The sequence below is a fragment of the Rhinopithecus bieti genome, unplaced genomic scaffold, assembly GCF_001698545.2.
Source record: "Rhinopithecus bieti isolate Rb0 unplaced genomic scaffold, ASM169854v2 scaffold_18745, whole genome shotgun sequence".
NCBI lineage: Eukaryota > Metazoa > Chordata > Mammalia > Primates > Cercopithecidae > Rhinopithecus > Rhinopithecus bieti.
Genome location: NW_016809332.1, coordinates 1,237 through 26,164, shown reverse-complemented (window position 1 = coordinate 26,164; position 24,928 = coordinate 1,237). Strand labels below are relative to the sequence as shown.

General features: G+C 34.5%; 1 protein-coding gene across 1 annotated transcript in view; it reads right to left on the bottom strand.

The window, feature by feature from the left end:
• LOC108540241 (sodium channel protein type 9 subunit alpha) overlaps positions 1-12,500 on the bottom strand; it is a gene marked incomplete at its 5' end in the record, with an annotated part of 55,492 nt that extends 42,992 nt beyond the window's left edge. Inside the window, 2 exons of the mRNA XM_017889181.1 lie at positions 3,101-3,255; positions 12,380-12,500. Of these exons, the coding sequence (XP_017744670.1) occupies positions 3,101-3,255; positions 12,380-12,500 (276 nt within the window). The remainder of the gene's footprint in view (positions 1-3,100; positions 3,256-12,379) is intronic.
• Positions 12,501-24,928: the final 12,428 nt, after the last annotated feature.

Below are 24,928 nucleotides of genomic sequence, written 5' to 3'. Positions count from 1 at the left end.
GATTCTTCTTATTCTAAGTTCCGCTATCAACACTCTAAAATTATCCTTAGCAGTTTTGGGAAACTGTTGGTATCAATATGAAGAAAAGAGACAAGTTGGGGCAGAAAGACTGAACAGACCTACTAAGATGCAAAAAGAAGGTCCCAGCAGTTGGCAGAGGTTCTGAAATTCAATGGAATTGAAGTGCAGAGGGAGGCTTCTATCCCTCAGGATTTTCCTCCCTGCCACTCCACCCCCAAGTTCTGGAGGAATCAGGCAAGCCATCTAAACAGAAACTATGGCAATGACTCAGTCCTTTAAATACAAAGACAAGGAAGGGGCTTAGTCACAAGGAAAAGGAAGCCTGTTTCTAGAACTGGTGTACAAGGTCAGAGCAGAGCCACAGGAAGTCTTGATAATGAGAACCTCTGTCTGACTGGTCCCAGAGCAGGAATTAGAATTCAGCCCACAGGGGTTCTAGCTTCCAGAACGAATTTTGTGGATGTAGGAACAAGGAGGCAAGAATGGCCTTATGTGAGCGCTATCTGATTTAGGACTTACGCTTTACTGTTACTAAATTCAGTTACCACTCATTTATTTCTATTTTGTGTATACTCTTCTTTCTGAGGAGCCATGACACAGTGAAAAGATATGGTGACTTTGACTTTAGACATCAATTCAGTGATAGCTCTGTCATTTGCTGGCTTTGGGACATTAAGCAACTTTTAAAACTGTACCCAGCTTCATCATTGGTAAAATAAGCAAAATACCATAATCTTGCAGGGTTGTTTGAAAATTAAATGAGAAAATTTAAAAGGAGGTTCTGAAACACAATAAATATAAACTAAATGAGAGTTATTACTTCTTTTTAATTTTTGTTTTAGGTTTGAGGGTACATGTGAAGGTTTGTTACATAGGTAAACACGTGTCATGGGGGTTTGCTATACTTTTAAAAAAATCTAGTTTAATTGGCAACCTCTCTAAGTACAAACACCAGCTTCTTGAAATATCTTTCCCTTTTCTTCCTCATATGATTTACTTAAAATAAAGTTTTGAGAATGCACTCCCCAAATGTTGTCCTCTGTTTTAGACATTTTGAACAAGGAATTACTCAAAACTTCTCTTTAATTTTTTTTTTTTTTTTTTTTGTAATCTCCTCTCTGAAATTCTCAGTCACATATGTGAGTCAGCATGGGATAAACTTCCTTAGTTATTAGGAATACATTGTATGGTAGACAGTATCAAGATTTCCACTTGGACGACTCCAGATAAGGACAACAGAGCTTTTCTGATCACATTTTCTGTTTCTGAGAGTTGAGACTTGTTAGGAGAGGAAAGCCACAGTGGGTCCCTGCAGGTTGTTAGGGAGTGTGCCAAGAATGCCAGCTCCTTACCTAGGACATTCCTCAGGGTTGTGCTTGCAGTGAGCAACCTTGAGACATGAGGTAGGGTCTCTGGCACAAAGAGCAGGGTTACTTATGTTGCTTGGTATAAAAAGACGTGTTCCCTAAGCTCAGTGTTCCTCAGCTGTAACATCAATCCACTATATGTGTACACACTCATTCAGGCTCATATAATGCCCCCATGAGACTTGGGTGGAGGGGGAACCAACAGAAACATGTTGAAACTCATGCTACTTTCCACACATAAGTAAAAAAGTCCTTTATCTCTGACCCAAGCACCTCATATCTTGTGCCAGCATCCATGAAACAGTAACAGGTCAACCTGTTAGCCTATACGTACAGTAAAATCAAATTCCAAATTCATGAAGACTGTCTTTGTGGCAAGTTACAAAGTTCTTGAGTATTCTATTTTTAGTGTAATGAAACTTCCAGTGGCATATCTAGCTGGGTCTGGGCTCCTAATGGCTTCTAATGGCTCATCTCTGTCCACGCCAGCAGGAAAAATGACAATTAAGATAAAGGTTCAGGAAGCTTGTAATTCTACCAGATCTCTTTCAACTCCCATGGAAGCTGCTTGTATGTGTACAAGAATGAGAAACTTGTCCTACTTTTATCCTAAAACTACCATCTGGTTTCCCTTTTTATAACTCACAAGATGCTTCACAAGCTGACCCTATTTATCTCTCTCATAGTATCCCTGACCACCTGTACTTATTCTTCTTCCCACCACACTTGCTACAGTTCAGCAACTTGTAATTTCCTGAATGTCTGATGCTGTTTTGTGCCTCCTTACCATTGTATACTTGTTCCCCTCAGCCTGCCTTGCTTAACTAGAAAATTCCTATTCGTCTCTCTAGACCCTGAAAAGCACCATTTACATTTCTGAAATTGCAAGCAGACGATTGTCCTCCTTGCTACAGAACTTTATCACATATACACTTTGCTTACAAACACATCCAAGTTCTACAGTTACTCATTTGTATTCTTCTCTTCTCCATTGCTCTTAGCTCCTTAAGAATAAATACTACCTAGATCTCATTTATCTTTGCATTGTGAAAGTTGATCATACAAATTGGGTCATTCTTGACATACTCAACTAACAGTCAACTAAGAGTCAAGAAGGCAGGGGGAAAAGCTCTCAGGGTACAAAACATTACTCCAAGAATTGTAATTCTCGGCAACACTGACTGTTGAAACTGCTTGTTGTAACTGGAAATTAGTTTTATCTATAGCTTCTCAGGAAACCTGCTACACTCTAGGACTAATTTTGCCCACCACTGTTGCTCGCCAATTGGAGCTTACCAGTTCCCCAAATCCTTACTAGGGCCAATGAACTTTCTCAAAGAGCAATACATAACATTTTCTCTTTTAAATAAAACTTCTAACCTTCTCTCTTTGTTCTACCGATAAAGTGCTTTCAGTTTATGCCAGAGACTCTCTCCCTGTTTTGCAAACTGATATTGCCAGTAAAATTCTCTTTTCTGTTATAGCCATCTGGGTGGTCCTTTGGACAACAGCATTCCGGGCAGCAAGGTTAATGCCTGGCATGTAGGAGTGTTCAGTAACTATTTACTGAGCCCAAGTAAAATTTTTTCATTGGCACTAATCATAGGGATTAATTCTAGGTAAAACAACTTGCCATGTTATTTTTATCTTTTAGCTCATTTTAAAGAATATCAACTTAATCAATATGTTGACTTAGGTGTCAGATCATTTACCAGGGCACCACTGCTGAGCAGGATCATGAGGACAATGAAGCTTTCAAACCAACTGTGTTCAACAATCTTGTAGCAGGTTTTCCTGATGTTCCACCAGATTTTTCCTTTCCCTGACTCTATGTTAACTTGGCAGCATGAGAACCTCCGGACACAACCTGACAAGAAAGACATGCATGTTAAATCTTGATATTTAGAATAAATAAAATTTTTAATACACAATTTAATGCAAAGTGTTCTCTGTGATACTCCCTCAAGCAAATAATTTCAACACCTATACTTCCAGTTTCAGATATATTTAATTTGAATGCTGCTTTCCTTCATCTTCTAACTTTCCATGATGTTTTCTTAATACTTGTTAGTTTTAGCTTACTATGTATTCGTGTCTTCTGTAATCCCCAATTTATCTTCAGTCTCCTCTACAGTCTTTAAACCACTTTCATTTGATGTGTGAATGAATGAATGAACTAAAATACGAAGATGAAATGAATTTTATGGTCTTCTTTTCTGACAGATAAACTTTCCTAGTCTGTGATACTTCCATTCTTCTATGATAAAAACCCTCTGAAATACACCTTTCTAAACAATATTGAGAAAATTAGTGGAAAGTCCTGAAATTAGGTTCAAAAGAAAGTCATCTTGATTAGAAGATCCAGATGAAACTGTTTCAAGTATTCTAAGTTAAAAACAAATCTGGCTTTAAAATTTCATGTATAAAATGTACTGCTACAAAATTTGCAAATTGTACTTAAAATCGTTAGGTTTATTCATTCATTAACTCCTTCATTTGTCCATCAAACCCTTGTTACGTATATTCTATGTGTTCACCTCTGTACATGATTTCCTTTCCTCAGGGAATTTACGTTAGGTTTTGGTTAGGTAGATAAACACAGAAATAAATGAATATAACTAGATACGGCAACTAAAGTGACAGATAGGGTTCATTTTGATAGCATGGAAGAAGTCAATCTAACCTGGCTTATTTCTTCAGAAAGAGAGATCAGTAGAGGCTTCCTAGAAGAGATGGAGCCTGGGTTGAATCAAAATATCAGTAAAAAAGAGTTTGGGTGGAATGCCAGGCCAAGAGGGCAGCAAAAATTGTTATGCATAGAAATTTAAACCAGTTTAGAACTGTGATGCAAGCAGAACGTACACAAGAGGCAAGGGTGAGAGATGAGTTTAGAGAAATTGGTCAGACTATGGAAAGCATTGGCCTTTACCTTAAGGAGTTTGGTTTATATCCTATACAGGTTGAGGAGTAAGTAACGGGTTATCAGTAGGGAACAAGATATCCAGATTGCAATGTAAATAGATGTCTCCATGGTACATGGAGGATAAGTTGGATGAGGTGAATAGAGAGGAGTAGGGGTAAAGAAAGTTCCATACCCAGAAAAACATTCGGATTCTGGTCTGGTATCCCTGTCAGGAGGGGAAGATTAGGGCAACGCTAGTTAGGAACTAGAACTGTAACAGATTCAGGACATATTTGGCATATAAAATCAGCAGGATTTGGTGATTGATTGGATATTGGATGTCAGAGAAAGGAAGGAGCCCAGGACTACCACGTGGATGTCAGTGGTGAATTGAAAACCACAGGAGCAGGAGCTGACTTGGCAGGTAATGATTTTGAGAGGCCTGTGAAATGTTTAAATACAGATATCCTATAGATTTTTAAAATGGGGGTGGGAACCTGAAACAGGGGAGAAGCCTGTCTAGAAAGGAATACTTAGTAATAATTAGCATACATGTATCTGTTGAAGTCAGAACAGTTTTTGAGGTCATACAAAAAGAGTATTTAGGGTGAGGAGGAAAAAGGGCCAACTCCGAAACATTCTGAAACAACAAAATTAAGGAAGAGAAATCAGTGGTGTGCTGAAAGCAGCCCGTACCAATTCTCATTGTTAAACCGTCAGAAATTCCTGTTAGTCTGTTATTAAAAGCAGCCATTATTAAATATTTGACTATATAAACTTAGAATTCTATAACTTACTTTAAAGAAAGGTAATAAATACTAAAACATATCACTTCCCAGTTATTTTACTGTATTTTACTATTATTTATGCTCTTTGGGCAATATTTGTCTATTCTGTCTGAACGGCAGAAGTATGGCATACTGTGGGGCTATCCTGCATCTCTTTTTTCTGGACGGTGGTCTATTCTCTCCGGATTATTCTCTCTTGACAGTAGTAATATGCTTTACTATTGGACTACTGTGCAACTTTTCTTTCTGGATGCTGGTCTATTCTATCTGGCCGATTGTATTTGGATGGTGGGAGTGTGTCACATTGTTTAACTACTGTGAATCTCTTCTTAACTCCACATTTAGCAACTTCACATCAGTAGTTTGAAATCAGTGATGGTGGGAATCTTTACACGGTCAAAATCTCCAAGCACTACAAATGAGAGCTTCTCGATTTTCTAGAGTAGAATTAAGAAGGTGATGGAGGAAATGCTAATAAACCAGATAAATAGTCAAGGTGTATTGTGTTTGTAGCCATTACACTGAATAGCACAACAATTAAAAAAAAACCTTTCATTATTGAAATTCTGTTTTCTGATTTGCAAATAATTGCTTACATCACTGATAAATGAGTATCTGACATATAGCTTCTTTATTTCGTTTTTATTTCACTGACTAACATAAATACCAAGCAATCTTCATATTAAAACTATACTTGTTTATTATCTGCAAAATAGGTTGCCTATACATGCAAAAGTTTGGCAAAATTCAGAAAAGCATTTTTTGATAAACAATTTGATATACAGAATGTTCAATGAAAAGTTGCAATATTTTATTATTTGTAAATTGTGTGTCATATATCCTTAATATCAGTAAAATTTATAACAAATGATATAAGCATGCATATTTTATTTTCCTTGGAGAACCAGTTTATAAAAATACTTACCTATACATCACTAGAACAGATAGAGGAGAAAACTTTGAAGTAGATGAAATGAGAGATGAACAAGAAGAACCAAGAGGATGCAGTAAAAGAGAAACTAAAGAGTAAAAAGTTTTACAAGCAGTGATAAACAGAGCTATGAACGTAAGAGGCCCAGAAAGAGAATGATTGAAAAATTGAAAAATTAAATTTAAATCAATTTCAAGTTTATTAAAGCAACTAGAATTACTCTGAAGAAAAGAGAGACTCTTTAAAACTAACTACAATGAATTCCTCCTCATAAAATTTTAGATGAAAACCTCATTTTAGATGAAGGCAGGAGGTGGGAAAGTAATAATGGGCAGCACTTTTTCGATACCTGTTTCAGAAGTTTGAAATTTAGATATTTCTAAAAAATTGATTTCCTTTTCTGCAAAACAATATAGTTCATTAACAAGTATTGAGCCTTTCAAGGAACAACTTCAGATAATCATAAGATGTATGTTCTAAAACAACAAAACTAGAATCCTTTTGACAAGATGCACCTGGTAGATAATGTTTTGTAATGGATCTTTTCATGTTTCTGAAGTCTAATTAGTGCACTGATCCAGTTGATATGAGGTTATTTCCTAGCACTTTAATTTCCAGCTCTATAGAAATACAGCAAACAAGGTGTTTCCCTCTCCCCCTACAATGTCGCTGGTGTTTTTGTCATCATGCATATTTTATGTGTTCCTGTTCTTTCTCTCTGGAAGTTTCTAAGTTCCCAGAAGGCTCAAACTGAGTCTCTAATGCTTGCTGTCTGTGCTTACAGTACTCATCGTTGTCCTCTACTTGGCTTAATAGGTCATTTATAGTCGATTTTTAAAAGACTTGATTCCCTAAAGAGAGTTATATAATCTTCTAAGCAGTTAGCCATAATTTGAAAGGTTTCATCTCTGTGAATTCTATACTTTACATAAAGATTGGATGAAAAAGAAAAAAAAAAAGGTGATGGAAAATCTACACATAGCTTCATTTATACAATGTTAATTACAGTGAACATGATCTCAGATCTGAAATTATTTATCATCCTGTACTTAAATGATTATTATCTAAATGCATTTAGTTAAGAGAGAACATTCGATTAAAGGATATAAAAACAGAGTAGAAGGGTAGGGTCAAAATTAACTCTAAGTTAATCTTTTCTGGGCAAATAAAATACCAGAGAGAGTGAAAAAATGAGATGAATTTTTTAATATTAACTTAGTGCTCTAGAGTTTGTCTTCAACTTAAAAACAATGATCACATACAAGAAAGAATCTATCTTTCTCAGGTACAACTTATTGGATAAGAAAGTTATCCCTTTGGTTAAGAAGATTTTACTTTCTGGGATTTACTTTTGTCAGTCTTAAAGTTGACGGGAAACATTGTTCTTATGATTGAGGAAATAAAACAGTAAAATCCTAATTAGAAAAGTTAGTAAACTTTCAATCTGAAATGAAGTTTCATAAATATTGCCCTCAGGGTTTATCACACCTCAGAGAGTTTCTTTCTCTTATTTTGAGGCAAGAATGATGGAGCGTCTGTCTGGTTTTCATGCAAAGTTATATCCCAAGAGATTTCCAACCAAGCTGGTTAGCAATGCTATCACACCTTCTCTTTAAAAGGACTATTCACTAAATGTAAACATAACAGGGAATCTCTCAAACATTTTAATGGGTCCCAGTGAGTAAATGCTATTTCTTTTGGGTGGTTTCACTAATGTGCTCTCATGGTGCATTACATAAAGTCTATGCTGAGTTTCATCATGTTAAACCAATGTTCTCAAAAAAAAAAAAAAAAAAGAAAAGAAAAGAAAAAAGAAACCATTGACCATTTCAAAGACAGACTATTCATTAAAAACTATAACAGCATGATCAATATAATTAATGTAAAAATTGATTGTGAAAACAAGTTTTCTTCACCATTTCTTAACGTCTAAAATAACTAAAACAAATATTTGTTAACATTATCTTTCCAAAGAAAGAAAAAATAAAAGTCACAAAGGAGTTGGTTATTATGTTACTAAAGTTAGAATTAATGATTAGTTATTTTATAGGAAGTGGGTGAATACAAAACATTTTGAAAGGAAGACGATTTGGCTCCTCCTACGAAGTTAACAGAAAAGTACATTATTATTATTATCATTATTATTTTTTGAGATGGAGTCTCACTTGTTTGCCAGGCTGGAGTGCAGTGGCATGATCTCAGTTCACTGCAACCTCCGCCTCCTGGGTTCAAACGATTCTCCTGCCTCAGCCTCTTGAGTAGCTGGGACTACAGGTGCTCACCACTAGGCCCAGCTAATTTTTGTATTTTTAGTAGAGACGGAGTTTCACCATGTTAGCCAGGATGGTCTCGATCTCTTGACCTTGTGAAAAAGGTTATTTTTCTCTAATCCTGATTATGTAATTTACTAATTTGATAATCTAAAAGCAGCACAATATAAAACCACATAGACCCAAAGAATCATGGTCATGTTCATAATTATATAGGTTGCCAAGTGATGTAGAACCAAGGATAGTAAAGAATAGGGCAAGATAGAAGGAGTCTGAAGTCTTTAAATACAAAGTAAAAGACATGGAACTAAGGAACAACCTGGCCTAAGAGGGAGGAGAAAAGGCGAATAAGAGGAACCAGATGCAATCAATGAAATACATTAGTAAAGTGATAGTTATGAAGCTGAAATGAATCAACAAATGTGAGACAATGAACAACAAAATCATTTTAACATTTGTCTTCAGTAAAAACATGCTACTCAGATTTAATTGTTTTTCATAATTTCTTTAATTTTTTCTATTACTTTTCAGGTAACAGAGAGATCTGTGGAGGTGAAACATTGCTCTGAATTGGTATTGATTCTAGTTCAGCTCTTGTAGACCAATTACCAACTTGTAAGTAAACATGTTCATGATTCTTCATTCTGACAAGCCCATGCTTCTCAGTCTTCACGTGAAAACTATGCATTTCTAGTTTTTGAGCACCCCATGTTCAATCCATCAACAAATTGCTTCAGCTCTAACTTCAAAATATACTCAGAATGTCCCACCCTCACTATACAAAACTCTACCATACTAGTCTAAGCTCCCATCACCTCTCACCTGGATTTATGCAGAAACTCCAAGAAATCTCCCAGCTTCTGCCATTGCTATTCGCCCTTCCACTCTTAAGATTGCACACTGTGAGATTTTAAAATCACATCCTTATAATGTTCTTGAAATGTCTTATAATCTGGCCTCTACTACATCTTTGATCTATACTTTTTAAAAATAATGTCATTTGTTTTGTTTGTTTGTTTGTTGGAGATAGAGTCTTCCTCTGTCATCCAGGCTGGAGTGCAGTGGCACAATGTTGGCTCACTGCAACCTCTGCCTCCTGGATTTAAGTGATTCTCGTGCCTCAGCCTTCCAAGTAGCAGGGATTATAGGCATGTACCACCATGATCAACTAATTTTTTTTTTCATTTTCAGTAAAAATGGAGTTTCGCTGTGTTGGCCAGGCTGGTCTTGAACTCCTGGCCTCAAGTGATCGCCCACCTCGGCCTCCCAAAGTACTGGAATTATAGGTGTGAGCCACTTCACCTAGCCTCTGACCTTAACTTTTAATACTCTTCTCATTTCTCATTATTCTCCATCTATATTGGCCCCTTGGTTTTTCCCAAATGTTTTGCATATCCTCACCTTGGGGCATGTGACTTCATTACTCTGCCTAAAATACTTTTCCTCCATATATTTGCATGCCCCCCTTCAATTTTCTTTATGTCACAGAAGAAACATCACCTTTATAGGTAGGCTTTCTCTGACCAATCATTCATTCATAGCATATTTATGTGCTAATAAGTTCTTCCCCCTCACTCTTGGTATTCCTCTTTTCCATATACCTTCTCCATAGCACTTTTCACTTATCTGACCTGCTACATCTTGATATGTTTGTTCAGCAAGGGGTATTGTTTTGTTCACAGCTCTGTCTCCCTCCAGTGCCTGGAACTGGACCTGGCACACAGGTATTTAATAATTATTTGTTTACTGGAATAAAGAATGATTATGTGAATACATGGTTGAAAGGCTAAACAAATTGGCTGCTTCGTTGAATTTATTAGGCTACAGATCCAGAGACTGTATGAAGTCTCTACTGGAGCACATAAAAGGGATGTGACTCAGAGATAAGTGCTCCCTCAGTAAATTTTAATGGTCCAAGCCCAGGTTCATCGGAAAATGTGTTTCCATAATATTTCTTCTATACTGGCCTCAATTCGGAAGCAATGAATACTCTCAAAGTAATCACAAAAGTATTTTCGTTGTTGTTTATAGGATTTAAAAAACTTTATGTTATATCTTAGTATAACAGCACCTACAGTCTGAAATAGCATAGTATTAATACTTTCTGTAAGACTTTAAGTTTTTTGAAGTTGTTTTTTGGTTTGAAACTTTAAGTTGATTGATAAACCCAACTTATTTCTAGTTATCCTAGAATTTTAAGTGATGATCATTCATAAAATGAATAGGGAAAATCTTGGTACCATCAGTACAAATTTAAGTCTATATACTGCTAATAAATTTCTTGAGGAACAGGCCATACATGTTGATGAAATTCTTAAATCCCTGTAACATGGACACTTTTAAAGGAAACTGCATTTCCTTATAGCACTAATTTCAGCAAGCACAAAATTTATATTGACTGGATGTCATACACCTTTGCTCCTTACATAATATGATATTTGGTGTGCATTTAAAGAAAAACCATACACTCATTGTAGTTTGCTGACATCTTTATATTCCAATCATTTTGCTTCATGTGTGAGTATTATAAGAGACTAGTTGAGAAAATCTTGGAGACTGAAAGCAAGTCGATGATTTTTCAAAAAATACTAATGCTGAGGGTAAGCCCATGACTAAATAAGTCATTAGCATCTGTGCTATCATAGCTTCTTTATAAGATTGTTAATAGAATCCTTGAAGAACAAGAAAAGTAGAAGAAGGAAGATAGACACTGTGCTAGTAAGTTTATAATCATTATCTTATTTGATCCTCTTAGCATCGCTGTGATGTGGATGCTGATATCCCCATTTTACAGATGAGATATCTGAAGAACAAGATTTTAAATTGTGCACTAGTTCTCACAGGCAGATAATAAGCAGGCAAATTAGAATGTATGTTTATCAGGCTCCAAAGTTTGAACTTTGTATTATTGTATTACATTACAGCCCTATGCTGGGCTTGTATTTTTACCTAGATGATACAATACTTGTTCAGACAATACTGCATTATCCCTGCCAAATTCCAGAAGTAGTAAGAAATTCAGCACATCAGAAAGCATACAGGAGTAGAAGGAAGTACTGTTAAAAAATAAGAGACTAAGGCCAAATGTAAAGAACTTTACATGTCAAGTTAAGGACTTCAGACTTTACCCTAAAGGCCAAGGATTCACACATTTTAGTGTGCATGAAAATCCTCTCGAGGACTTGAGCCCTATCTCCAGATTTCCTGATGAACTTGTGACTAGCAAGGAAAACTTTAAGGCTCTCTCAAAGTCTTTAGCTTGAGGGTAAGATAGATCATGAAGTTACTAATAAAGACTGGAGGAAGCTGTAAAACATGCTAAAGTTTTGTTTTTGCCCTTTTCAAAAAAAAACTTATTAAACTTGGAATGTTTTAAAAACAGCAGATGGTGATGACCAATGGGGAATTGTAAGCAGATCTGGGACTCAAGAGTGAGGTCAGGGGCAAAGACACTGATGTTAAGAGTCAATAGCACAGAAATGGCTTTTCAAGCCACAGGCATGCATGAAACACCTCGGAGCTCCAGAATAAGAAAAGATAACTGAAGTTTGAACATGTGGGGAGAAATCATTATTTACAGGATGTGCAGAAAAAAAATACTCATTAAAGAAATAGAGAGAGGAACTCAGAATTCTAAGACAAATAAAAGACCAAACGTAGACTATGGCCTCTGAAACTAAGGAAAGGAAGAATTTTGAGAGAGACTATGGTCAACAGTATCAAACAGTTTTCTGAGAGTTAGTGAGTAGATTCCATTTTTTATTAAATGGACAAAAGTACAAACTCTTTCATTAACTTGTATTCTAGTGGTTCCATTGATCTGGGAATATGAATTAAGGCTCTAAAATAAGAAGCAGTAGTGTGCTTACAGTCTAACATACAGTGATAGGAAAATATTGTTAGTCAAGTGCCACAGATGTGGAAACTGAAGTTTAGAGAGCTCTAGTGACTTGCCCTTAATCATCATACAGCTATAGCTGAATCAGCATGGAATGGAGTCTTCTGACTTACCAAGAAACTCTGGTTAAGTATTATGCATTAAAACAAACTCCAAAACACTAATAAAGGAATGCTAACCAAGGTCTCAATTTTTGTCTTACCATCTGTGAAACAGGCTTCTGGCTCATCGGAATTCATAGGTTCAGCCTCTGCTTCTTCTCCTTCTCCAGGCAAAGGGTTATCGACTGTGCTGCACTCTGAGGAGCTTGATTGGTTTAATCTCTAGAAAGGAATTCGCCACCCCACCAGGTAGTTCATTTAGAGTTTATTCAAATCTGGTATTTAAGCCTTATTTAATAATCAGACTCATGCAAAGTATTATGAAAAAAAGATTAATAGTATGATGGCCATAAAAATGTATAAACACATATTGAGGTCAAGTAACCTTAAATGTATCTATACTTGATCTTTCTATCTATACCATCCTGTAAAATAATAAACTTTATTATGTTTATTATAGTAACAATTATGTGGCCAAAATTAGATAAGGTAATATATTGATGTTAACTATCACTTTTGGAAAGTATTGGCCACATCTTATTTTTTTTAATTTTTAACATAAATTTATGGACACTGACAATCATTATTTGAGGACAACCTATACCCTATTTGCAATATAATACAAGTGTGAAATCACCAATGCCTGATAACTGAAAGCTCAGATCAAATAGCTGGCAAAAAACTTAATAGTTAAAATTTTTTAAAAAGATGAGTTCAAGATAAAGTCCAAATGTATTTTTTATTATCTCTTGGATTTAAATACATGTAGCAGGATGATATAGATAGAAGTTATTTGATCAAGACCACAAAATCAAATACAGTTTTGAAATCAAAATGCCAATGACCATACCAACACCACCCATTTTGTATATAACATTTTAGTACATAGTAGAAAAGATTAAATAGTATTATTTATAATGTCAAGAAAGTGGCTACTAAAGTAAGCACCACATGCAAACTCTGAAACAAAGACTGAAGAAAATTAAACATGGCAGACTTACACATGGAGTAATGAATTCATTGTCATTATGATCATATAACTGATCATAACACAAATAGGTTTTTCCCACCCAGAGCTTTATGAGTAACCATGATGTTTACACATACACACACACGAATAAATCTTTACAAAAAATACATATAGCAATTGTAGCAAAACTCTGTCAAATTTCCCAAATATTATTTTATAAAGGAGTAAAGCAGCATATCAATGGAAGAATTAATTTTTCATTCTCATTTGCTAAATGACATGTGAATATTGAAAGCTACTAGTTACTACAACACGATTCTCTTATTAAGTTACAACTTTATCTTTTTTAGAGTAGTTCAAGCAAGTGCAAGTGCTAAAAATAATAAAGTACTTATTTCAGATAAATTGATTCTTGATTTATGAATTTGTATTAATATCATAGGCCCAATCCAAAGGTTTGATGTTTAGAGATTGACTTGGAAGCTAGAAGTATTCTCGATGGGTACCACATTAAATTCTCAATGCTATTATTATCACCTAGTATACAACATCATAAAAATGGCATTGATAAAGTATTGTACATAAGGAATGATGTAAGCAGACCAAGTCTTTCTTATAACTGGAATAAAGAATTATGAACAACCTGTTAAGTGAACTCGTCTAGTCTACGTTGGCCTAGAGGCATTATTCCTACCAGGTCCAGGAGTTCAATAACAGTATCAGTTATGAAAGTGTCAGTATGCAATTTCACTCAAAAACAGGTTCTTTAAACAGATCGAATTCAACTAAATTAGTTTAATGAAAAATAAGAAAATAGAAATTAATTATAACTGAATATTCTATAAAACTATAGAATAGGTTTTAAAATAGAAACTATAGAATGAGTTTTAAAGTATATATGACAAGTTTTAAAATATAGATTAATCCAGGAAATGACGTTGGATAAACTTATAATTACTAATATGTATTTTGTGCCAATTGCCACAAAATCCAAAGTACCATATTTAGAAGACTACAGTTTGAATGGCTTCAATTTTTGACCTCTCGGCTGCACGTGAACTATCACCAGGGAACTGAAAGACAGGGCCCTATTATTCTGTGAAGTTAAGACCAAGTCCTTCAATTCTGAAAAAAGAATTATTGGCCTGGGTTTTGAGGTAAGGCAGTGGGAAGAATTGCTGATAGAAAGAATACAAAGCACCCCCCTGCTATTAGACACAATATTAACAATAGGAAATAGTTATAATGGTTTTCTCTGAGCTGGCAACAACTTTTAAATAAAATGATTCTTATTTGCAGAATTCTGACTTAGGCTAAATTCATGAAAGCATCTTCAACATCAGTAATTGGTTCTCTCACTGTTTAAGAGAGCATTAACAAAGATTTATGCCAAATTAGATTATGAGCAAGTAAAAATTCCGGTGATTTCATGTAGTGTATCTTGCCATTGAAACTTTTATTTTCACATGAAGGTTTTATGTTTTTTATGGTCAATTGAATTCAGCTTGGCACAGAATTTTATGTCATAAATTAAAGTTATTCAATATTATTGTTTAATGGGTCAGAAATTATCAAAATATTTAATATTAACTATTATTAATTAATTTGTATTTATAGCCAAATTATTATGGCTAATAGATTCTTAGACATTCAGGGTTTTCTTGGGAACGCATTAAGTATTCAAACAGTAACTATTTCAATACTGTATATAAAATTAAATATTTATATGCATGCTTTAGCAATATAGACAGTTCTAACCAATTCGACCTTTGAAATCTACACTTGCTACAGTATAAGCTTCTTTAGCAAAGTTCTAAGAGAATACCTTTATATAGAAAGGCTGATATATATAATAAAGTTTTTTTCCCTGCGGTGAAATACATTGAATTCTCACAGTAGGCATCACCATATTTAAGTACTATATAAGGAAGATCATATCAATTATTTGTATTATTTTATATGATTATTTTCTATATTACTTTCATTTCTTTAAACTCAATCATCTGTTTAGTTTTCCAAGTAATTTTGGAAATGAAAGAATGACTATACTATATTAGAGAAGTGAAATAAATGCTTTAGTATGAAAAAATTTTCTTTTGCTATTATAAATAGGACCTTCTGTAATTTTCACATGGATTTGATTTCTAATAAAAGGGAAATATCAATTTTTTATCATTGGCAGTCTACTTATAAATAAAATAAATATAAATGTAAGCATAGGATCAAGAAGGTGGACTCATTAGTATTAGGAATCAGAAGTATACCATAATTAGCATTCCTGCCTTTTTTTTTAATAATATGATATTGACTGTAAGTGCCTTCTAAAAGTGTCTTTTTAAAAATATGAAAGTGATATAGTTGACTCAAACATTTTAAATGTAAAATATTTACAGTGCAAAATTAAAGTTCCCTCCACTATCTCCTTGATTCAACCCCCTTGAAGTAATCAGGAGAGAGAGAAAGAGAGAGAGAGGAGAGAGAGAGAAAGAGAGAGAGAGAGAGAGAAATTGGCATATCTTTCCATATTTTTCAGTGTGCATCCATACAACACTATAGCTGCGAAACAATCCTTATCTTGATTGTAAACTTATGTAGCTATTTAAGATGCTCCTTTCAATTACTGAAAATATGTTCAAATTAAAAGCTTTATTATTCTTCATGGTTTTCCCTTTGATTGCCTTGAAGATGTGTTTTCTACTATACTGCTTGAGTAGAAATTATGTTAAATATATGTATCATATTAGAACATGTCCTAAGTTGTTCACTTATAAATTTATCACTGGCACTTCCTAAGATAAACATTAACAATGTAAGCCTATTTCATGCTATCATGGATGATGGTTAATGCTATTTAGTTACTTATCGTTCCAAGAGGTGTGAAGTAGGAATGTCTAATGACTTGATAATCTAACGCTCAAAAGAAGAAGCTATCAAACATATACTGCACAAAACACAGAACTCAACAAAAACCTTACTCAAAGAGAATGATGGATGCTGAAAAGAACCCAAAAGTGTTACATTTAAAGTACATACTATAAACTGTTTGCTTCACACAACAAAAAAAGATATTCTTTAAGGAGCAGAGCCTAGAATGGTTATTTCACCTGAGCCTTAAAATACTCACAAAAGACAGTAAGAAAGTTGAGAGAAGCAAATCAAAAGGAGAAGGGTATAAAAAGAGAAGAAAATTATGGCAGACATTCATGGTAAACTAAGCGCCATTATCTGTTAATAAGAAAGATGTTTTAAAATTAGTTTCAAGTTACTGTTACCCATCTTTTAATTTAACTGCATAGTTTTACTGTCAATATCTATAATTGTGTTCTTGAATCATTAAGGAGTAAAATAGTAAAGTTCAATTAAAGGATCAAAGGACCCTTTGAGAAGAATTCCACACATAGTTACTATGTGGCATAAGAGTCCGATATTTTCCAATTTCTCATTATGTTACAGGATAACTAGCTGTTTAAATACTCTCTTCTGGTGTAGAACCAAAATAACCTTTCTTCTCTCTTGCAATTGTTCAGGGCCTTTATTTTTTTCCTTCTGGAGAAGTGTGAACATTATCCTCTGACAGGGTTTTTAAAATTGGAGGTCATTAATATTATTGACATTGCTATTTGTGCTTTTCATCTTGAGTGTAATGATATTTCTTAACATGATTTAGATTTCTGGGCCCCTCGAGGCCTCTGCAATATTGTTTTTGATAAGAAATTTCTCAAGATTCTTTTTAAAAGGTAATGCCTCAAGTTAAAAAATTACTGAAGCTCAGGAATTTCAAGAAAAAAATGGAAATAATTTAAAAATACTCCAGATACTGTTGATCAGTGGAAAACTCAACTGTATTTTCTTCTGTTAGATCTAAGTTTTAACGTTACTTCCACTAATTTAGCAGAAAACTGTCAGTTTATTAACTACTTGCAATAAATTCTGGGCTCACATTCTAATTATGGACAACTAAAACTTTAGCTCTTTTTTTTAAAAAAAGGCAATAAAATCGATTTTTTTTCCTTTTCTATTTGTCTTTGTCTATTGCTAGCAGAGAAATATTGTGTAGGCTCTGGGAGGAACAGCTACTCATTCAGCATGAAACACACGGTTCCATCACAAGGTCGACATGCTATATAGTATTCTGTTGGTGAAATAATGAGGTCAAATCTCAGCCACCACCAGAGAAATTCAAAACAAAACCAATGATTTCGTGGAGAGCTCTTCTTTTTCTCAGAATCTTCTACCTAGGGCACTTTCTATCCAATAAAATGAAAACTTACATGACTAAATGATAAGATATGAATATTTTAAAAATCATACAAAAGCAACAACACTTGGCCATATAAGAAGGCTGGACTGGCTACAGATTTCTCAGCCAGGTCCTATAGTATCATCTTGAAGTATTTTTCTAATGAAAAGAACAGAAGCATTTACTAGTAAGAGCTAGGAGTGTAAAGTGGCCATTGATATTCAAGGGTTGTCTCTGTGCTCTGTCACAGAACTTGTCAGGCCTCTGAGCCCAAGCCAAGCCATCGCACCCCCTGTGACTTGCACATATAGGCCCAGATGGCCTGAAGTAACTGAAGAATCCCAAAAGAAGTGAAAATGTCCTGCCCCGCCTTAACTGATGACATTCCACCACAAAAGAAGTGCAAATGGCTGGTCCTTGTCTTAAGCAATGACATTATCTTGTGAAATTCCTTTTCCTGGCTCATCCTGGCTCAAAAAGCTCCGCCACTGAGCACCTTGTGACCCCTACTCCTGCCCGCCAGAGAACAACCCCGCTTTGACGTAATTTTCCTTTACCTACCCAAATCCTGTAGAATGGCCCCACCCTTATGCACCTTCACTGACTCTTTTCGGACTCAGCCCGCCTGCACCCAGGTGAAATAAACAGCCATGTTGCTCACACAAAGCCTATTTGGTGGTCTCTTCACACGGACGGGCATGACAGAACTGCTATACTGTTTGCAGAGAAAGCAGCTGGAACATAGTGGGTCAAGTCAGAGTATCTTAAAATCTTTAGAAGCAAATATTTAGACAATTTTACTATTCATGCCAGCTTTAAAAAATGCAACATGTAGGTAAAGAAGGATTGGAACCTTAGCAAACACAAAGGCAAAGTGTAGATACTCAGACTCAAGCTTTGTAAATATTACCTATAATTTTAAAACAAGCAAGAATGACAAACACAAACTAAGCTACCTAGATATCTGAATCATTTCTGTTAACCACTAATACTACCCACAATGAAGGAGGGCAAGGAAAAGTGAATTTTAATGAGCTGAATAATTACTAGTTTTTTAAACATGTGGATTTCTAATATTGAAAATATAATGTAAATAGAAATTTTACATGAATAAAGTAACTCTATCCCTTATGTAAGCAACTTTTGCTAAAGTGCCATATTTCAAGTCATTCTTAACTGAATATTCAGTTTTTTCTTTTTTTTTTTGAGACGGAGTCTCGCTCTGCCGCCCAGGCTGGAGTGCAGTGGCCGGATCTCAGCTCACTGCAAGCTCCGCCTTCCGGGTTCCCGCCATTCTCCTGCCTCAGCCTCCCGAGTAGCTGGGACTACAGGCGCCCGCCAGGTCGCCCGGCTAGTTTTTTGTATTTTAGTAGAGACGGGGTTTCACCATGTTAGCCAGGATGGTCTCGATCTCCTGACCTTGTGATCCGCCCGTCTCGGCCTCCCAAAGTGCTGGGATTACAGGCTTGAGCCACCGCGCCCGGCCCAGTTTTTTCTTGATTAAGAGGATGACCATTTATCAACATGTGCCTCATCTTTTCTAATAGCTTGGTAAAAAAGTAATAATAATTTATGAATTCAAAACATATATATGCATATGTTTATACATCTATGCATGTATATATATTTCTAGAAATAGTTTTCTCAAAAATTGTATGTTTTATCTATACTTATATAGATAATATTGGATGTATATGCATCCTTATTCAGGCTCTTGTTGAAGAAAATTCACCATATTCTGGAATAAAATAGTTTTCTATGAGAATATTGTCTCTAAATCCCCACCAAATTTGAAATAGAAAAATATATCTTTCACTTAGGCCACCTTTAAGATTATCTTTGAATAAACTGGAACACAAAAATAACTAATTTTCGTTTGAAACTGCAATGACATACCCTAGGGTGTGTCAATTTCAGGATAAAGTTTTGCTTTCATCGTTGCACAATAGATAACAATAATACAAACATCTCAACAATGACAGAGAAATTCAAAATATGAACTAGATCATAAAAAATAGTCAAAATTCTTATTGACAGAGATTCCTTCCCCCATCCTAGTACTATTAAAGTTCATTCAACAAGTTATGCTAAAATTAAAATATACCTTAGTATGTATTTTTAATGCATTTTAGAAATATTCAATAAGGCAATACATATTAATCTGTATCTAATTTCAGTAAAAGTCTTCTATGTGTTATTGATAGATAGGTTTAGTGTTCACTTCATAATGTGCTCTATCTAAACCTCTTAGTTTCTAGAGGCCGCTCTGATTAGATATATAATCAGAAACTTATTCTCATCAATGAGTAATATTACTTCTGGAATAAAATTAAACATTTTGAACACTTATCACTTATTCATTCATAGGCAAGGCCTATCAACTTTTAACTGATGCATTTTATATAGGAGGAAATAAAATCAAATTAATTACTGAGTTGATTTAAAAAAATACAGTCCCATAACTAACAGTGCTTAAAACCATTTCAAAATGTATTCAAAGTTTATACTAGAAGCAGGGTGCTTTGGCTCTGACCCCAACTTTCTAGATGTGTACTAAGAAAGCATGAGTCTCAATTTACTTATCCATAAATATACAGCTAGAACTACAATGATCCTTTCCTGCTCTGAGATTTCATATTTATGCCAGGGATTTTTAGAGTTTTGATCTACTTAATTTAAATATGACAATTTAATGTGATATACATCTCTATATTTTTATGTAGATTTAATCAGGAAGGGAAGTTGATAGAGGTTTTCAAATTAAATGTTGCTTAAATGGCTACTGTTACATTCTGCATTTTACTTTTATAATCAATTCAATAAAAATCTACAGATCATGCACTTGAAATCACTTAAGCACATGACGGTTACATCAAAGAAGTCATCAAGAGAATCACAAAAAAAATAATAGAATTGTCCTGGTGACGTGCTGTGATGTCGCTTTATCTATAGAGAAACTGTGTATGTTTCTACTTTCTTGCAATGGGTCAGGCAGAAAGATTTTGTAGCTGAACAGCATGCAAGACATTGAAAAAATATCGTATGTATGATTTTTTTAGGTAACCTGTGTAAAAGTGGTGGCATATGTCTCTGCCTGGTTAAAAGCACAGAGCTGCATCCTTGATTGATCCAGTTTGATTTTACCCCTGTGAGAAGTAAGAAGGTTAGGTACTGAATTTTAGAAATGCAGCATGATGAAAGAGTTTAGTCAACTGTGTTTTAAAATGTTTAAAGTCATATACCTATAAGTAGAAATTAGTTACATATTTGAAAGTACATGCTATATACTCAACGTTAAGCAATATATTGGAATCACAATACTAAGATTAAATGTCATTCAACAGAGACTTTAAAACAATCAATTAAACAGTTGCATAATTCTATTATTTAGGAATTGAATTTACTATAATGTGCTAATGCAATGTTTTGCATTCTATTTTCCTTAAATGCAAGCAACATTTAAATATAAGTGATTCTCAGTATAGGGGTGAAGTGGGAGTAAGAGTATGCAGCTTTAAAAAGCATATTCTAAAATTAGCATGTCTTGATTGACTTTTATTTTTAATTAATTAATTTTGACATTTTAAACAGCATTGCAAAAAAGTGCAGTTTCCAAATTTATCCAAATATAAAGAACAAGACACATTGATTTGAATATGTCAGACAAATATTTCATTATTTTTAGGCATGTAAACAAATGAAGATGGAAATATTTTTCAAATTCTTTGGAAACAACCTGAAAAAAAGAAATGGTCTAAGTGCAATTCTACAGAAGAGTGCTTTTTAAAAAATCTATGCATAAAAAATACAATCAAATGCCAGTTTTACCCAACAGCATAACTGTCACTAATCCCTAAATCTTTCAAAGTCAAATGCATTTTAAAAAGATTATTACATTTTCTAAAATGTAGTAATAAGCAGAACATAAATCTAAATTAAGGAAAAAACTTTGATTAAAAAATCTAACGAGAGAAAGTCTTGATAACAATGTAATTAAAACCACCACATAGTAAAAGGACATTAAATATTTAACTTTGAGAACTGCAAATATTGAAACAACTTTTTATCAAGTCAATAAAATGACTACATTTCATAATAATAAGCATATTTTAGTCTCTCCAAAGATAATGACTTTGTAAACTGAACACTGAATAGGTGAATGGGTGGATAGACGAATGAATGAGTGAATCAGGTGAACAACATGAATGCTTGTTCCTCTGCCTGAGATTTCCTTCTGTACCACATCTGCCCAGTGAAATTCTCTCCATACTGTAAGGTCTGGCTTAAGTGCCACCTCCTTTCATGTGAAGTCAGCCTGATATAGCCCCTTACTCAATGCATCCTCAATGGACTAGTTTAGTGTCCTGTTATGGATTGTGCTTTGCTTTGTTCTGTGTTATAATTTTTTGTGTATTTATCTAAGGTGCAAGCTATTAGACTGTAAACTTTTGTTGCCAATGATCAATCACCCTGTACCTTTGAAGTACATGAACTTTTTAGTGTGGTTTTTGGGGGACTCAATATTTATAGGGGGCCCAAAATATTTCATGAGTGTAATTTAGGAGAGAAAAACTCTATGCCTATTACAATTCTGGGCAGATAGTCATAGAAAATTTTAATGTGTTCCCTACTATGCATAAATACAAAAAATAAATAAAGTATCTGTGTTCAGCAACATATTTATGTAATTAAGAAATAAGACTATACAGGTAGAATAAAGTTTATATTTTACTTATGTCTTTATACTATGTTGAGCCACGTGAAATTTCTACTTTTGCGTATTAAAATGGTTGGATATTTAGTTTTTTATTATTTAACTTAATATATTCTTATTTTCATATATACTAATTCAGTAAATAAAAATTAACTTTTGTTTCTTGGTAATTTTATACAATATGTTTCAAAGTATAACATTACAGTTGATGCATATTATTCCAAACTATGCCTAGTAACTAAATCTCTTAAAATAGAAAATTACCATCCTTCAATTCTTTTGACATTTTCATAAAGGAATAATAATAATTAGTAGCAGTAATAATATTGGAGAAGCATTTCTGACCTTGTTAATGTCTTCCAATGTATCTTACTAAGATAATCCAGATTTTATTCAGGACAGCAATATGCCTGGATAAAAGTCCTGCCTCAGCCAGGCTTCCTTGTTGTTAGGGGTGGTCATGTCACACTGTTCTTGCCAATAAGACATAAGCCAAAGTTGGATAAGGATCTCTGGGAAAGTTTTGCTTTTCCTCAGGCAAGTGGGATAGTCATGACTTCTGCTTCTGTCTATTTCTTTCTCTTTCCTACCTGAGTATTGGATATAAAGCTGTAGGTGGAACAGTCACCCCTAATTATAGGCATTAAGATAGAAGAAAAAACACAGATGAAGACTGGCAGAAGGGAGAAGAGATGGAGCCTAGGACATGGAGGCCACGTGGACTGCTGATCTGTGGATGTTTTAAAATATGAAAATAGAATGCTCTATCCACTTATGCTGATGTAGTTAAGTCTCTGTTGCATGCAGTTAAACAGAGTCCTGACTCCGAAATAGCCAAAAATACCATAATACAAAAAAAATAGGGATTACCCATGTACCCTTAAGTAAAACAGATTTATTCAAATAATTAAGATCTTAACATGTGTACCTTGGTGTGGCAGTAAGTGTATTCCCTAGACCTTAATATAGCTTTAATGTGGAAGATAATATAATAATAAATCAATTCTACTTAATACATTGTCCTGAGAGAACACAAAGTTTCAAAGAGGGCAAAGCGATGTGTACAAAAAATTATGCCAAATCGATTTAATACTTTTGTGTAATAACATAATATGTCATGACAAAGGAGATGCTTTAAAGGCAGTGATCTGGACTTTAGTGATATTTCTGAGTCACTTGCCAATTTCATCAACAAGCCAGGGAGAGCTGGATAAGTCTTATAGCACTAAGAACCTAATAGTTACCTCAGCAAGGCTTTCACCAGAAAAGAATGAATATATCAGGCAGAAGCCACAAGAACTTGAGTTTGGTCAAGACGAGTTTGTCATATTTATCAATAATTTGCATGAAAAAATAGAGACACATTAATATATATGCAAATAAATATACAGATACACATGAAATACTATAATATATAAAATATGCATTTAATATTGAATAAATGGAAAGGAAAGGGTTATGTAGTCTTGAGAAATAAATATATTCTAGAAGTAAAATCAGTTTTACTTTTTAATAAAGAAGAGAGTAAGATAGTTTTGAAGAAACAAATTTAAACACTTAAAATATAAAAATCACACATTATTACCAAGGTAAACTATAACCTAATTGGTCAGCATTAAGGTGGATTAGAAGCACAATATCAGAATCCCAATGAATCATCAAATGTACAATACCATTACAACAGAAAATTTTGTCCTGAATTACACCATTGCAGAGGTATAGCAGAAAACAATTGTATTCCTACTCATTCTCCTGCCTTTCTATGGCATGTAATATAACGATTAAAGCTTGGGGCTTAAATTTAAAACACCCCAGACACATCTGTGACTAAATGAATCTTTTCTTAATCTTTTAGAATCTCAGTCATCTGCAAATATAGATGAATTATATTTACTTCCTAAGGAGGTCACAAAAAGGAAAATTATATAATGTGTGTAAAGGGGCTACTGTATACATTTTATCCATGTGTGTAGTGTGTGTGTGTGTGTGTAGTGTGTGTGTGTGTCTGTGCTTTCTTCTTTTGCACCCACCTCTCAAATGTGTTTGATCCACTGTTCTCAGCTTCTGTCTATGGCTCTGTCGTGCGGTAGATGCTGTAAGGCACTGTGCACATCCTGCTTTCCAGTGAGCTGCTCATTCACCCAGCTGCCAAAAGTGTTGGCTGCTGAAGGCTCACATCCGAATCCCTCTTTGGGCATTATCATGGTAGAAGGGAGGTGCTTCCCCCAAGGTTATGCCCCTCTCCCCTGGAAGGGTAAAGGGAAAGCCTGCATCCAAGTCATGGTGTGGAGAAGAAAGGCCTGACCCTCTTGCTTTGTTTTGGGACTACTCCAAAGGGTCATCCCGGCATCAGGGATGCCAATAGAATCAGCCGAAATCTCTGTTGCAATTGTAACAGTTCAACTTCCCTCTCTGCCCAATAATTTTGCATCCCTCACTTTTTACAGATGTTAGGTATCGTTCCTGAAAACAGCTCTCAGTAAATCTTAGACAAACAGATTTCTCTCTCAGGATTGGTTTCCCAGGGAACTGACTCCCTACACAATCCTGTGATAAATAAAAGTTAACATACAAAATTCCAACCTATCTACAACTTTTGACTTTTCTTCTTTCCTTAAGATTTATGTTTCCATATACCTCCTGTTCAGGTTCACTGCCTGTACTGCAAGTAGCTCAAATTTATGATGTCACCAAAGTAAACTCTGAATATCCCCTACCTCCTCAAT